At 45.4% G+C, this 16,243-nt stretch overlaps 1 protein-coding gene across 1 annotated transcript in view; it reads right to left on the bottom strand.

Annotated features, from left to right (window-relative positions):
• Window positions 1-14,150, bottom strand: part of CSMD2 (CUB and Sushi multiple domains 2) — a 225,893-nt gene extending 211,743 nt beyond the window's left edge. The window contains 3 exon segments of the mRNA XM_065650363.1: window positions 13,658-13,943; window positions 13,946-14,011; window positions 14,013-14,150. Coding sequence (XP_065506435.1) covers window positions 13,658-13,943; window positions 13,946-14,011; window positions 14,013-14,150 — 490 coding nt within the window.
• Between the last annotated feature and the right edge of the window lie 2,093 nt (window positions 14,151-16,243).

Below are 16,243 nucleotides of genomic sequence, written 5' to 3'. Positions count from 1 at the left end.
TCAGTCATTCACCCTCATTGTGTAAAAGTTCTTCAAGACACCAGACCCCAACGCAGGAACTGCACTCAAATACTGACATCGCTTTCCAGCACCCTCTGAGCTAAATACCAAAAACGTTCCTTTTCCCACTATTTACTGTTTTCAATCTTTTACCAGCAACTCCTTACGCTTCCTTACACAGTCACCTTCTAAATCATCACAGACAATCCCAAGCAGTAAGCAGTTTACCCACAGCCCGGCTCTGACTCTCTTGTTCACACAATTTAAGCGAACAAACAGGGAAAGTACCTTCACACTTCATAAATCTAAGCCTTGTTTCCCTAAGTATTCACCTTTTCATAGTTTTAACTTAACCCACAGTCTCATCAAAGCCTTCTGGGTAATAAATAATGCAGGACATTCCATTAACTATAACTTTTAATCAAAAGCCGTTGGATCCAAGAACATCATCAAGGGGATGATTTACATCTCAGATAGGCAGTGCCTTTTTTTTCTCTGAACACATGGAGTGATAAACCGGAGAATGCAAGGGCAGAGAACACGCATTTTATCTGAATCCAACCCATGCCACCGCTGCCACGCCTGGGAAGAATTATAACATCCCCCTCAAATCAGGAGCAGCGTGTGAGTGTTCAGCAGGATTGCACAACGCTGTGATACTGAAAAATCAAACATATCGCTCCTGAAACCAACTCTGTCACCTCCCGTTCTCTGGAGAGAGACATTACTTCCCTTCCATTCCAACAGTCTTTCACTCCCACTCTGTCATCACTTTGTCTCTTTTAGTGCTGCCCAGGCTTTTAGACTGTTATTGCAGAGATCTGTTACATTTAGGCATTGTTCCAACCTTAGCATAACAATTCACTTTTAAGGGCTTCCCAAGTAGAAAGAAGAGAGGAACAGAAGAGATGATGGTGGAATGAAGACACTATAATAATGTATTTTTTTCCCACATGTGCCTTCTCCCAACAAAAACATCTGTCTTGGAAAATTATGCAAGTTTCATATACGTTTTGGATTTCTAGTCGCATTGCTGACCTTGGATTTCCCCCGCAAGAGCTCAAACCAGATCACCTTACAGCTAGAAACTAAAGCGCTTGCACGGAAGAGCAAAGGGAATTATTATTATACTTTGGTTTTATATCTCATGATTGAAGCTTGAAAGGGCACACACTTCCAATAGGAACATCAAACAAATTCTGACATGACGTTGGGAGAAAAAAGAAGAAACTCCACTTTCAGGTAACGTCAAAAGCCGTCGCAGGACAAAACTTGAAGTCACAAGAACATGACACTGCACATATGTCCTGTCTCACAGCTGCACCGCAGTCCCTGACGTGCTGAGAGGACAGAGACTTGAGCTGCTGGAAAGTGATGCCTCATTCGGTTAAGCTGGAAATGGCCTGAGTGAGGACACGGGGCAGAACAGCAGCCGCCAGGTTTCCCCGTGAGGCGAAATCCTCTGCTCTGAACACTATGACCCCACACGGCTGCCCTGCCCTGGGACGACCTGCAAACAGAAGGGACTTCAGTCTTCGACACCCTCATCAGATTATTTTTTTTTTTAATTAATAAAAAGATTCTCTCAAAGGGAAGACTCCAAATCCTGCTGTTGTGGAACTGGTAAGAACCGGAGCTGCTCTGCGGTGAATACACAGCACTTGTCCTGTTGGGTGATCAGAGACATCAGTGTCCCCCGGCTCTCCCCAGGTGCGTGCTGGCATCTTTCCCTATCACCCCTGCAGATTTACTTCACCATCGTAAAGCTTACCACCTGAACAGAATCGAAGCCAGCTAGGAAACAGGACAAGTGTTTAGGAGTAAAGAGTTACACATAGTGAGGGGAAAGGGAGATGGATTCCGTCCTACTTCACTGTTAGAAGGGGAGGCAGGAGGGCTTAAGGACTAATAGAAGGTATTAAAAAATCACTTTGGAGTTATTTTAACACGCATCTAGAAAATCCCTGGTAACACACTCTTTTCAATACAAGCAATACCAAAGTAAATATTAGAGAACTCTGTGTTCATCAAGACACATTAGTGAATATGTATTTTCCCCTTTATACCACACCAGTGATCCTAAAAAATCTTGTATCTTATTTGCACTAACTCAAGTTAGCTAGCTGGAAAGACACAGGCCTGTAATAGAGCATCACACACCCTGAACCAATATCCTATTGACAGCAACAGACACAGCGTCAGAAACATTGCATAACAAACCAAATTTTGGCCAATTCTGATGAGGAACCTAAATTACTAAATTACCAATTACTCCACAACACAGAATGCCTCAGTATCTTTTCACCCAATCTCAGTTTTCACCATCAGCCTTAAAACCATGGTGACAAAGCCCACATTGATCGCTTCATCTAGATGACTCCCCGGACACGCATGTGTGGAACAAAGCGGGGAAATGGGCTCTGCCTGTTCTGACCATATCGCAAAAGAAGCAATTGTTTCCACGCTCTACTGACCCACAGAGATCGCGGGCAGCCAGGCAAGCAGAGTTTGGTGATGCAAGGAACGTACGCAGAAAGAAAGAAAACCCTGAACCTTTTAACAATGAACAAAGCACAGGAATCCTGTCAGCAAGGCCAAACTCACTGCAGCTCACACTGCTTTAAGCCAAGTTGAGCTTTATCAGCATAGTGAAGATTTGCCACGCTGGCATCTCTGTACTTGCTTGAAACCAGAGTAAGGGACTCAAGAATAAGATTCCTCATAGCAACTGAAGATCTCGGTTTCTTCCGTCCTATAAAATGCTACCGGAGCAGGATTCCACCGCTGGGAGCTTTCACCGGACCGGCCAAACCAGCCAACTTGGTTTGTGCTGCTCTGGTTCCTGCTGTACCTGTTCTAACTACCTGCATGGGCTGTGCTGTGACAAAGTGATGAGCGGTACTTTATTTCACATCCTTTCTTTGCCTCAGAGTGAAGGACATTCCTTCTTCCATTGCACTTCACAACTTACTGTGAGTTTATCTTAAAGGGGCTTTAAGGAACCTTGGCTGGCGTTAAGATTTTGAAAACCCCAACCAAACAAAAAGCCTCCAAGCTGAATAGCCTGGGAAGAGAGAAGAGTTTTAAACACTTTAAAAACAAATCGAGCAGCCACAGCTGGCTATGCTTTAAGCATACACTCAGGTTTCTGCCCTAGAGTTGCTCCTAAGAAAAACAAACGCATTTCCTAGTGCAAATGTGATATATTTTAAGCCTCTCCCCTCTGTTGCTGCAGAAGGGTGTTCCACACGGCAGCTGCAGACTCAGTTGAAATTCTGGTGCGTGGGCCGCCACAGGAGTTGTTCACATGCACGTAGTTCACCCCACCCCAAGTGCAAGACAACGCGACTTGTCTGAAAGAGTGAAAGGTTTCAAAGCCCCACACACCACACAAAGGTTCAGCTACCGAGCAACTCTCAGCTCGTCTGATTTCCGCCGCGCAGTGGCAGCAAGCTGTCTGTAGGTATTCAAGGAAGCCTGAAGGTCAAGAAATTAAGAACAAGGCTTTGCAAACCTCATGAAAAGAGGCTCCAGCATCTCTCATCACAAATTACCATTCTAGCCAGCTCCCTGACAGCCAGCAGCTCCGGCCCCATCGCTGGCTCCGCTGCGATGCCCTGACGTTGCTAAGCACAGTTGCTAGGCAAGGGCACACATCCAACAGCTCAACTGCGGCTTCGTTACAGGGCGGCCTTAACGAAGAAAGAAACGGGAGGAAAAAAAACACCCTCGGTTTTATATATACATAGAAATTTCTCTGAATGCTAAACAACTAGTTGGAGCTTGGCAGTACTGCAGACAAGCTAGCTTTCTACTGGGTAGCTTCACTAAGAGGCACAATTCTTTTCCTTCACAAAATTGACGCCTTTGGTATTCAGCAAAGTCAATTGTTCGGGGTTTTCTGCTGAATATTGGGCATTGCAGGAAGCCAAGGAAAGTGGTCTGGAAAAGGCAGCAGGCAAGATGAGGAAAGAAGCATCATCCCCAGCCCCAGCAAGCAGGTGGGACTGTTCTCAGCCATGGGCTCCACACACCAGCTGGACCCGAATTTCAGCCCAGGGCTTCTCAGCAACAAGGGCAGCGAGACCATGAGCCCAACAGTCATGATTTAAAGCCAGAGGCTGCAAGGGCTTCCACAGATCTCCAGGACATGGGATGTGGCCTCTTCATCAGTTGGGGAAATGCAGAGATACAGCAAGTGAGTACGAACTGGACCATAAAGCATATATGTGGATGTGTGTTCATGCATGTATATATACACACAGAGATAAAAAGTTGAAGAACTAAAAAGCTCTCCTGGTTACTACATACTGTCTTTCCTTCCAGGCTTGGCAATCACACTATATAATCCTATTTATAAATATGTTAGCTCTTCTGTCCTGTACTTCACACTGGAAGACTTGCATTAGAGCCTTACTGCTTTGATGATTATAAACATTAATCTAATTTCAAGCTAAAATTCATAATGCATGACCAGTTTATGCCCATTTGTTTTCCTAACAACATTTTTTGTTAGCTTAAATGGTCCTTCTCCCCATTTCAAACTGAACACCAAGTGACCCTCACAGCTCAAACAAGCCTGAATGACTGGGTTCCCTAGAACCTGAAACAATTCCACGTCTCACTCATTAACAACCTAAAGAACAGCAATTATCCGCACAAGTTCACAGCTGCATAATTCCTGATGAAACCGGGAATCTCGTGCAGACCTTCCACTACTTGAAATCACTTGCTCAGCTCCGACAAGTAACAGTCATCCCAATATTCAGCCAGAATGGCCTCTTCTCAGGGGATGTAATTTTCTCCCTTCAAAACTTTCTCTTTCAAAATTGTCTCTTAATCAATTTTGACGGCTCCCTTAGCACCACGACTCTTCTACATAGCCATTGTCAGCATAATAATAATACCAAGCACTTATATAGCTATTTCCATCTTCAAAGCACTTCACAAGCATTAACCAATTAATGCACATTCTTCCCATGCTGTCTCTGCTGTGAATAACAGCCTCGCTGGGTTTTCCGGTGACTTCTCTTCATGGGTTACAGTAGCCCGAATATCCTCTAATTGCACCCTGCTGTCAGGCTGCTTTGCAGTATCTGTGCACCCCAAGTGAGCCAGAAACTGCAGGATGGCTTTGCAACACACCACGCAAGCTTGCACACTTTATCAAAAATCAAGAGCTAGCCCAAGAAAAATATGATTTAACATGCGGTTAAGGCACTAAGCTGGAAGTTGGGAGGCCTCGGCTTGACCCTGGGTTCATGGCAAGGTGTCAAAGAGATGAGGCAGCTCCTTGTGCGACGTTTCACAAAACCAAGGTGAATTTGCTTACAGTTCCTTTTGAAAAGGAGCTAAAGTGGACCAGATTCACAAACTTTTTTTATAAACCTAAGAACTGCAAACAGATGCCCCGTAGCCTCCACAAATGCACTCGAGTTTTGCAGCTAATATATCCTCTCATAAAACCCCACCAGGCAAGCACACACTTATTTAGGCATCTAAACATCCTTGCAAATCTTGCCCCAGGAGTCCAAGACTCAATGAAAATGTTCAGGGTGATTCAGAAGCTTCTTAAAATTTTACTTTTATTTCCCTTTGCATCTGTAAAATGAACACTGTGAAGATTTCTCTTCTCTCTCCCTTAGGTCCAGACATCCATAAAAATGACCCAGGGCAGGCCCCATTTTCTGCAATGTTGTGATTCCCATTATGCAAATCTCATCAATCGCAGATTTTATTTGTCTCCCATGAGTTTGGTGTTTCACCCAGCAGTTCATCTTAACTCACAATTGAAATGAAATCTCAGAAACGGGAAGCTAACTTGATAGAAAATACTTGTACAGACCCCTGCAAACAGCCTCCGCTCATAAGCAGCATTTTTACTCAGTCTCATTTATAAGGTGCTAATTATTATCTCCAAAACAAATTTTTCAATTTGTATTTCAATTATTTTTCAGTAAGAGAATATTTGCATTTAAATGGCTTATCCATTGTGCTCAAACACAAACTCCTTTTCAATCTCAGGTGTTAGGACTCCTTTATCTCAAGAGTAAGAAAGGTGAAATAAGGTTCAAGGTGAAATCCATCTCACAAATCACACTGAAGGCCTAATTTAAACATTTCCTCATGATAAATTTTCATTATTAGTCTCTATTCCCCTTGTTACCAAATCCATGTCATCATGAAAAGACTTAAAAGTACCTGCAATTTCATTTGCTATTATTAGTTATGCAGCTGTGTGTCCATCTATAAAGTTCAATGCTCCCCCAAGGCCAGTGAGAACAGAACTTGCCCCGAGAGATCTTTGACCGAGCTACAAATCTCATCTCACTAATAATTTAGAAGACCTCGGTCCTTGAAATTCTCACAATATTAACAATTCCATCATTACTCTGATGGAGAACTGACAGTATAACGAGAATAATCCAGTGGATATAGATTCTTCTTCAGAAACAAGCCTGCCCTAAGCTCAGAGAGAGTTGCAAGCGTTTTTTCCCCCTCCCAGCATGTTTCGGTTTCTAGCCTGTATCTTTAGACATCAGTAATCTGGTTATATTTTCATGCGTTTATAACCAGGGGGAAAGCAGAGAAGTTACACAAGTTTAGAGAAATTCTTGTGCTAGGTACCGGCCAGCCTCAACCTGTACACAAATATCCCCAGCAGCTGCAGTGGAACGATCTATTCACATGCAAAGCCCAAGTCATCTCCACAGTTTCTGCATCCTCCATCTATGTATAACTAAGAAAGAAATTCAGAACTTATTTCCACTACCATTAACACTATATTGTACTATTTTATTTTTCTTTCACCTCCTCCATTCACTTAAAACCTCATTTTCACCCTTAGACATATTCTATTTAATCTTAGTTTTCAATCCCCAAAGCAGATCAATACCTTTCTTCTTCCATCTACATAGCTCTCAATCAAAGAGTTAACAAGGGGTGAATTGAATCGACCTGCAGGTTCAGATTGGGTATTTTTTTGTAAAAAGTCTCATTTGCTAACTGCACTCATAGAAAAGAAGGAGAAAAACCTCCCCATAACAGCCCTCACTGTCAGATTCCTGGGCAAAAAGTCATGATTTGTTCTGCTGTGTGTTAAGCCCAACCTTAGCAGGGACAAATCCCCTATCCTTCAAACGCTTATTATTTCAGCAGGTGGACATTATTTTCATGTAACAGACTGAGTCCTTCTCCCAGTGGTGCTTAACTTTAATGAAAGCATCCCAGGATGGTCGCTGACAGATGCCCAGTGTCCACAATCAGTGCCTAACCTTTCCCTAATGGAGACAAAACAACAATAGAGGGATATAAACAATATGCTGCATGATGCAAGTAGCATCTTTACAAATGGCCTGGGCTTTGGAAGAGCACCAGGCTTCATTATCCTTCTGAGCAAGGAGATTTCCTTTCTGGAAGGAAATATATTTTACTTGATATTATTATTCAGTGCATCGAACGGGAAAGGAACATTGAATTGCACTTTCCCATCTATATTGGGGTACACTGTGCTTTTCAAAGCTGCGCTGCAGGCTTTTGATAAAAGGCACAAACGTGGACATAAATGTATAAAAACTGTGCAAGTGATACAGCGTGAAGTACAGAAGGAGCTGAGCAACCTGTGCAAGTACTTGCTGGAACAGGAACTACATTTGATTATATTTCTCACTTTTTTTCGCCATGACTGCTTCTTGAAGTTCAGTAGCAGACAGACAACTTTCACCTCAGGATGTCATTCACAATTAATCCCAAATTGTACACGAAATGGTTGAATTCACTCCATGCAATCAAGGGAGAGAACCAAGCGCACAGAACCAGTGTAGCTAATCAGCCTAGCGCAATTTGTATCTGCTGAAAGCTCTTCACAAACATCCTAAGATCTCTCCGCAGAATAAATCTGTAAATCATTTGGGGATTTTGCAGATTCTACTTTTCCCCATTTTACAGACAGGGAAGTGAAACAGAATGACTAAGGCTCACAGCCTCAAGGATTTGTAAGTGCCAACAGGCACAGAAAACAGCAAGAACTGGACTTTAATGACTGTAACAAGTCAAGAGAGAGTGTGCAAGTAACAGGAGAGCACTGAACCAGAAAATCCCCAGTTGTGGTTAATTCCCCAGCTGTGATTAACTCATCCTTCTTGCCTATTTCAGTACTTCTTGCACCTTCTAATACAACCAGCTCCGGGCACTGATGGGACCAGGATTATCAGGCTGTGACCGTGGTCTGGCGAAGCTGACAACTGAGGAGCAACTAAATTCTTTACACTGAGAGAAGTGTAGGTGGCACTAAGGCAGGTGGATGGAACCCAAATAAAGCCATTTCATTAGGACAGAATAGACAACGTTCCAGGGGGCAAGTGCAAGCCAGAGGCCAAAAGAACCAATCTTCTTTCTTTTGTTTTAAAACATCCTGTATAAAGACAACTTTATTTGATATTCATTGCTGTTTTATCTGCCTTGAAATGGGATCTGCAGACATTTTGATAAATGGATTGAGAAATTGCCCTGTTTCAGTGTAACTACTGTAAAATGCCTTCACATGCATTAGCACACATGCAGCTCAAACCCCATCAGCAGAGAGAACGCATCTCAAACACCTCTCTTGCAAGCAACAGCATGGCATTTCTGTGCTGCGGTTCAGCACGCGAAAACCCACAAGAGCAAGCAGCCCGAGATCTGTTGTAGTTCTGCGGCGACCTTGGGCAGGCCTGTCTGCATCGGGCGCCGCTCCCAACCTTCCCCGCACTTCCAGCAACATCTTCACGCAAAACTGCTTCTTTCTGCCCAGTGGCTTCTCTTACACAGCTAATAATGAAGCAGGAGCAGCAACATCTCTTCACGCTGAAGGAAGAAAACAAAGTGTGCCAGCAGGACATAGGATGCTGTTGATTTCCTTCTGGTTACAGATGGAGAGGAAGAGCTGCCTGCAGAGGTCACCGGGAGCTACTGAGGGGGAAGCCCAAATGCCAGAGGATTGGAGCACCAGGCTTTTGTGAGAACTTGGCTGCAGCTCCAGGTTCCCTGCAGCACCCTTAGCAAGGCCAGTCTGACGTCCATACCAGCAGAAAGCTGTTTTCTGGTGGCACTGGTTGCCTCTCTCATGTACTGTCCTTGTGCAAACCGGGCTGAAGGAGCAAACTTCAGCGGTGCGGGCAGAAAGCCGTCCCATGCTGTGGTCTCCATCCATCTTCACCATTCTCCAACACTCAAGAATTATATCCGGTACTTGTTGGCCCTTACTCATCCACAAAGCTGCCGAGTTTATCATACCACAAATGCACTCCTATTGCACATTGCGCGGGCGTTTCTTCAAGTCACGCTCCCCTTCTTTCACCTCTCTAAATACCTGCTGCCCCCAAGCCTAGGCCATCAGCTCCTTTTCAAGTAGATTTTTGCAGTCAATAATGGGGAAGGATTTTTATTTTTTAAATTTCTCCCCTATCACACATCTCCCTGACAACCATTGCTGCTCCAGTCCTCACAGGTCCAAGGCCCTTTTCCTCTTCCAGTGAAAGCCACAGATCATCAGATCTCCCTACGCCACGATTATTCTGACCTCTCAGAAGTTACCAGCACCAGCAGGACTCTGACACAGTTCCCAGTTCTCTTTCCATCCAGCAGACAGTGGTGTGCACACAAAAAAACCCCACCACCACAGGCACTTTATTACTACAGTGGAGATGCCAGTACGTTGTAACCATAGAAAGTTACTGCAAGGGACTGAATCAAAGAATGCACCTGACACTGGGAAAAACCAACACACACCATACTGTTCACTGTGAAGCCACACTAAAAAAGGGGGAAAAAACACCCCAAAATACTCTTCTCCATTTCCACACAAGGGAGGTATAAAAAAAAATTACATCCAAGCCCCCTGCAGCATACGGTCTCCATTCTGGCTGGCTGTGTCCACGGCAAAGAGACTGAAACAGAGTTAATTTGATTTCTTTAATCAATGGGATTTTCCCAACTGCATGCTAACCTCTATCAGATCCGTCTGCCACTGCATAGCATGGCAGAAGGTCATATATTTTGCAGATTACTGCACTGCATCATGTTTATTGCAAGCAAAGTACATCGATTTCCATAATTGCACTGTACTTCACTCCTCCAGAAACACTCTGTAAACACAAACTGTGGGTGCTACTACCACTTTTTTTTTTTTTTTCAATCTCTGTATCTTGGTTTCTTTGAAAGCAAAGCAAGCACCAGCTTCTCAGAGTAGGCACTCACACACCACAGGAGGCCTCCGAAACATCCCTATAGCTGCATCGAAAGCACGCCTCAACAAGTAGCCTCACGCCCCTTTGCAAAGAATGAAGAAAACAAACCGGGAAAAGCAATCTCGTGTTTAAGGCTGGGACTGACACATTCGCAGCTCTGCCACAAACTCCCCAAATGACCTTGGGCAAGTCACTCAGTAAAGCAAGTTGCTTCCCACCCTTGGGCACCAAGAGCAACAAAAGGCCGCGCTGCACAGTGACGCGACTCCTTTAAAATGCCGCGGTAGAAAAATGTGCGGAAAAGGGCTCGTACGCGGTTCCTGCGGCCTGGCACTCGGAGAGGACGAGCAGGTAACAGTGGTATTTTCCCTGCTGCTTCCACAGCCCCTAAACTACTCTGCATTTCCCACTGATACAGGCTAAGAGAGGGTTTCATGAGGAAAGTCTGTGTCTGCCTCTGCTCCCAAAGAGGTTACCCCACTGCTGCAGCAATAGGACTCGGATCAAAACAATTTGCTCAGCTCTTGCCATAAAATACTGTAGTTTCATCACATGCCACAATCAAATGTAATCAGGCTGATGACCATTCACTTCCTTCTACAAAAACACATCTCTCCAGCACTTCCGAGAGTTAATGCCTCACAACCTTACCCCTTAAAAAAATACACCCAAATCACCGAGTATTTCACACTGAAGATACTTTCTTGGCAGGGTAAGTGGCCCTGAATCACTCTTCATCCTGTGGAGACTTAAGACAACAGAACAAAATAAAAGGATGATTTTGATTTACAACATACATACATACATCAAAATCCATAAACAGCTTCTCGCTTCTCTACTCTTCAGGGGAAGAGTCTGCCAAAAACTATTTTCCATCAAGAAGAGAGAAAGTTACAATGGGTTTAAATTGATTAGACTATGTTGCAAGCCCATCCATCTTTCTATAACCCAGTACAAAACAAGATTCTGACTAGTAAATCACAGTGTGTAAATAATGGTATCAAGACCCCCTTTATAGCAGGCCTTCAAAAGAAATTGCATATGTGTATATCCACGTGCAATTGGCCAATACGTACTCCAAACGCAGCTTGTTGTGCCAATCCATAGCTAATCACCCGGAATGGAACAGAAAGGAATGGCACTCCTGTTCCAAACCGTTTTGACAATCACAAAATACAATTTCAGCATCACCACACACACGGTACTTCTGAGAGGCCAAGCACGGATTCCAGTCAACTCGCGGCCAAAGACAAATTCCGTGCCCTCCGCAGCTCTTCAAACACTGCCAAACCACCACTGCAGCCTTCAAAGGTGAAACTACACAAACCACCACCTCTCTCTCCCCTACTCCACCGATACACTATGAACTTCAGCATATCCCAAACCACCACCTTCCCCTGCAGCTCGGTCAGTCCTCAGCACAAACACAAGCTGTGTTCTCTTGCCTTTGGACACGGCAGCATCTTTGCACCAGTTTTCAGAAGGGCACTTTTGGGCAACGGAGCTACTGACACAAAACAGATGACATGATGCAAGTAGGATTTCTGTCCCTTTTCATTTTTAAGACGGCCAGGACTACTCACTGGTAGTTTTACATGCACAGCTCTGCTGCCACACCATGGGTACTCTTGGTTACTGCCGCCTGCCCAGACCCTGGAACAGGTGAGCTCGGAACCAGAGCCTCTCGCTATGCTCCACAGAGGTTCACAGTTTGCTCAGCGAAGGTACTAGAAGTCCCAGCCCAGACTAAACTTACTTTCTGGGATTAGACCCCAAAAGCACCATGCACTCCGCAAATGGTGGCAACATTCACCCCCTACACAGTCACTGCGTTCTGGAAATCCAGTAGTAAGTCACCAACTTCAAAGTTGGTCTCCTGCTTTGACAAAAAGATCATTACTGGGATTTCAGAATTTGTTTCAAAAGAAGAGCTACTGACCAATACCCCTAGCTCTGATGCAAATAAACACGCGAGGTCTGGAAGGCTTTTGCAGATCTGTCCACAAACAACATAGAGCACCAACCTCTGGGTGAAGGATCCAGAACAGAGAGTGCTCTAAATGCAAAGGGAACTGGGGGCCTGGGAAGAATGGATCATACACTGAACAAGCAGGTACAGAGACAAGCCTGGAAGATCTAATATGAATAAGCTACCGATAGCCTAGAAGAAAAAAAAGCAGTAAACTTCTGATATAGTAAATTATATATTTAGATATCTCTACATTGGTCTACTTGTATCAGAAAAGCACAACAGAAGCTGCTGGAATGGTTTTCTCTTGCGTACAGGCTAAGTGAAAAATATTCACCAAAATAAATATTCATCCTTAACTAGACATTGCAGGTTTTTAAGGTGGTTTTATACCCTTTCCCAATAGATATTTCCAGCTAGCACAACTCCTCAGGTCCACTGCAAGAATAACTCAGAAGGAGCAGTTAATACTTATTCTGGATCTCCTTAGAGGAAATCCGCCTTATATAATAAAACCAGTGTTGCATTCCAGATAACAAAGTTTAAAAAACCAAAAACACACACACAACCATGAAGTAGGTTTCATACACATCAACACACAAACACATTCCTCCAGCCTAAGATACAGCAGGCAAGACAAAGGTTACTTGGAAACTCTTGGAAATGGGGGCACTGCACAGTGCTGAGAGAAGACATTGCCAAACACTCCGCTCTCCCACTCTTCCCCCTCCTACACACACATAAGGACAGTCCCTAAATATTTGCTGTTTGCACCAGAAATAAACTCCAGTCCTTAGATATGCTTTTGCTACAAGGGCAGTTGCGGAAACTAGGGAGGAGACAAGCAAACTCCCCCCAAATTCAAGTCTTCTTTTGCTATCTTTCAAGTCAAGAAATGCATATTTCACAAAAACCATGATGCTGAGGCCAAGGAGCTCTTACAAACGTGATAATCAACTTGAAAGGCAGGAGGAGTAAGAGAAAAGTGCTTCCATCTTCATGCAAGGCATCCTCAATCTATTTTATCAGCTATTGGCAAACGCTGGGGTACTGAAATAATGAATTAAGATGCAAGGCAAAGACAGAGGGGGAAACCGTGATGGCATTTTTCAGTCATCTCACATATTATACAGCAACTGTGCACAAATTATTTGACCCAGAGAAGGGGCATGAGATCAAATAAAGCCACCTTTTATTATCCCATTGCTTTAAATTGTTGCTCCCAAAGGATAAAGAAGGAAACTACCTTATACAAAGCTACAAAGGTCTGAAGGAAATACACTCCTTATTGAACACTACAGGGAAGCATGTGCTGACACACAAGTGCATACACACACACAGAGTGTCATTGCTACCGCGTCCCCGTTCTCCCCCCTCCAAAGAGGATTAACAGTGCTCCTTTGATTTAAGGAGCAGGAAGAAAAATGCTCCTAAAGTTGCCAGCTTTCCCCATGACACTTACCCGTCACCGAGACGGCCAGCAGCCCCACGGAGAGCAGCAGCACCCGGCTCCAGGCGCTCACCTCCACCGTCATGACCGCACACATCCCCAGTTTGCCCCAGTTCCTTCCAAAGCCACAGCTGCATCCCGGCTTGTCCCATCCCAAGGAAGGTTGCATGTCACAGGGCAGCAGGAACGGGGCGTGCTGGGGGTTGCTTGTTGTTGTCGGGTATTCTCCCCTTTTTCTTCCCCTTCGCAATTGGGATAGTCCTCAGCTCGGCTGGATGAAGAGGAGAAAGGAAAGGGGGGGGAGGGGGGAAGCAGGTCAGGCTTGTAATTTTTTTTTTTTTTAATTTTTTCAGCCCAGAAAAAAAAAATCCCACCGCATGGAAGGCTCTGAGCTTCTGCAGCTGGAATGAACCAAGTGTGGCAGCAGCTCGGGGAGAGGAGAGGGAAGGAGAGGAGGGCTGGCTCGTCCCTCCCGGTGCCTGTCTCCGAGCCAGCTCCTCGGCATCAGCAGCAGTGTCCCCAGGGATTTATACTTTTTTATTAGCCAGTTGATTAATCGTTCCCATATCTTTGCTCTCCTCTTCGCTAAACGCTGGGGAGGGGAGAGGGTGTTGTGGTGAGGGGCTGCCGTGCAGCCACCACATAGATCTGCCTCAGTTTGGCTTCCCCAGCCCAGCACAGTCCTCCCACCAGCACCCACCCAACCAGAACCGGCAAACCACGAATTATGCTTTAGGATTGTATTTATTTTTAATACACACTACAGGTTTCTTGTATGGGATTAAGTCCCACAGCCCCCCATTTTGCACGGAGCACAGCGCAGTGTGCATACATGCACAAACACACAGCATCTCTGCTCTTCAAACACCTGCCAGAGCCAATTCAGCCTCCCGGAGCATCCCCACCCCTCCCCGTGCCTCTGTAAACAACTTGATGATATGGACACAATTTTTGTGATGGAGCAAATTTTGTTACAAACACAAGAGAGATCACAAAAAAGCCACCCCCCCCACCCCCCCCACCAGTCAGCAACTTGTCCTCGCAGCATGGATCCCAGCAATAAAGCAACACCCTGACACTGGTGGGACTGGTTCAGAAGGTGTTGTGGAGGGGGAACGGGCTGTGCTGGGCTGCAGGGCTTTGCCGACAATGGGGTTTCGCCACCACCACCCTTTTTTTTTTATTATTATTTTTAATATCTAATAGCGCATTTGTCCCTGTAGCTGCGTACAAGATGGGGAAAAAATGCAGTCCGTTAAAGCCACATTCGGGAACTTAATTATCTTGGTAATGATGCTCAGATCTATGGGTAACTCGAACGTGACACCAAAGGTAGGGGAAAACAACCAACCAAACCACCACACAACATGCCACCACCCTCGAATATCCTCCCCCCTCCCCGGCGAGAACCTACTTCACCGTTTCCCTTCGGGCAGCCAGACAAGGAGCAGCCCCTGTCCCCAAAGCGCCGGTCCTGCCCGGGCAGCCGGGGGCGGTTCCCGGCCCGACCCCCCGGCGGCCCCGCCGCTGCCCCCGGGCCCCCCCAGCCAGGGCGGGCGGCTCAACCCGCCACCCATCCCCCTGCCTCAGCGCTTTGCATTTGCTGCAGTTTCTTGCTGCAAAACCCCCTTCTTCAGTCTTGTTCCGGTTGCCTTGAATGAGCTTATTTGACAGCTAAAAAACAAATTATATCGAGGGCTTGCAAATCTGTCCCCCCACCCTCGAATCAATCCTCTTTCTCTCTCATTCTCCCTGTGTCCCCTCTGCATTTCAGTCCTTCCACTGCCTACATTGTGAACCGATGCCAAGAGCCAAGGCAACCAGGGCTGTTACATGAAAGAGTTGCTTTATGTCTGTTTAAGCTGCAGTGTCCTATTCAAATAGACCTTATTGTTCAAAGGCACAGATCCAAATATAAAAGGATCCGAGAACAGGGTATCACACTTCACAGCTCCCAACACTGGTTTGCCCGTATACAGCTGTTCATACCTCAAAAAAATCCCCCCTCATCCCAAAATTGCACTCACTGAGGATGCGACTTGGTTGCTGCACCCCAGCAGGGGATGGGCTGAGCCAAAGCCAGCCCTGCATCGAGAACCAGCTACAGGCATAATAAAGGCATTGAGGAGATGCAGTCCCACTTTATTCCTGGTTAATCAAATAATATCTATTGCAAATCAAGGGGTTTCTCCCAAGTATGTTTCTTTCTCAAAACCACTAAGGTTTTAGGGTCTAAGGCAAAAAACAAAAATACTGCACTGATTTGCTAAGGGGGCAAGACTGATGAATACAGCAGAAAGCATCGCTGCAATCACCAACTTCTTTGATTACAGCCCCTCTCTAACAAGGAAGCGTTTGCAGACTCTGGTTAACAGCCCACTGCTATCTCCTACGACTCACTTTGCTTCCCACCTTGCAAAATTACCTCTCTGCTAAAGGAGAAATCCTGTCTTCAGGGTGCGCACCCAGCAGGAGCCAAGTCCTGCTCCGCACTGCCACCCGCAGCCGGAGCCGCCGGGCTGCCCTGCCTTCCACATCCTCTGCAGACATTCCGCTGCCTTCCTCCTGTGTCATTTATCACACAGTACCTCACCCTCC

Source organism: Caloenas nicobarica, chromosome 23 (genome assembly GCF_036013445.1).
Source record: "Caloenas nicobarica isolate bCalNic1 chromosome 23, bCalNic1.hap1, whole genome shotgun sequence".
Lineage (NCBI taxonomy): Eukaryota > Metazoa > Chordata > Aves > Columbiformes > Columbidae > Caloenas > Caloenas nicobarica.
This window is presented reverse-complemented; position numbering and strand designations above follow the sequence as displayed.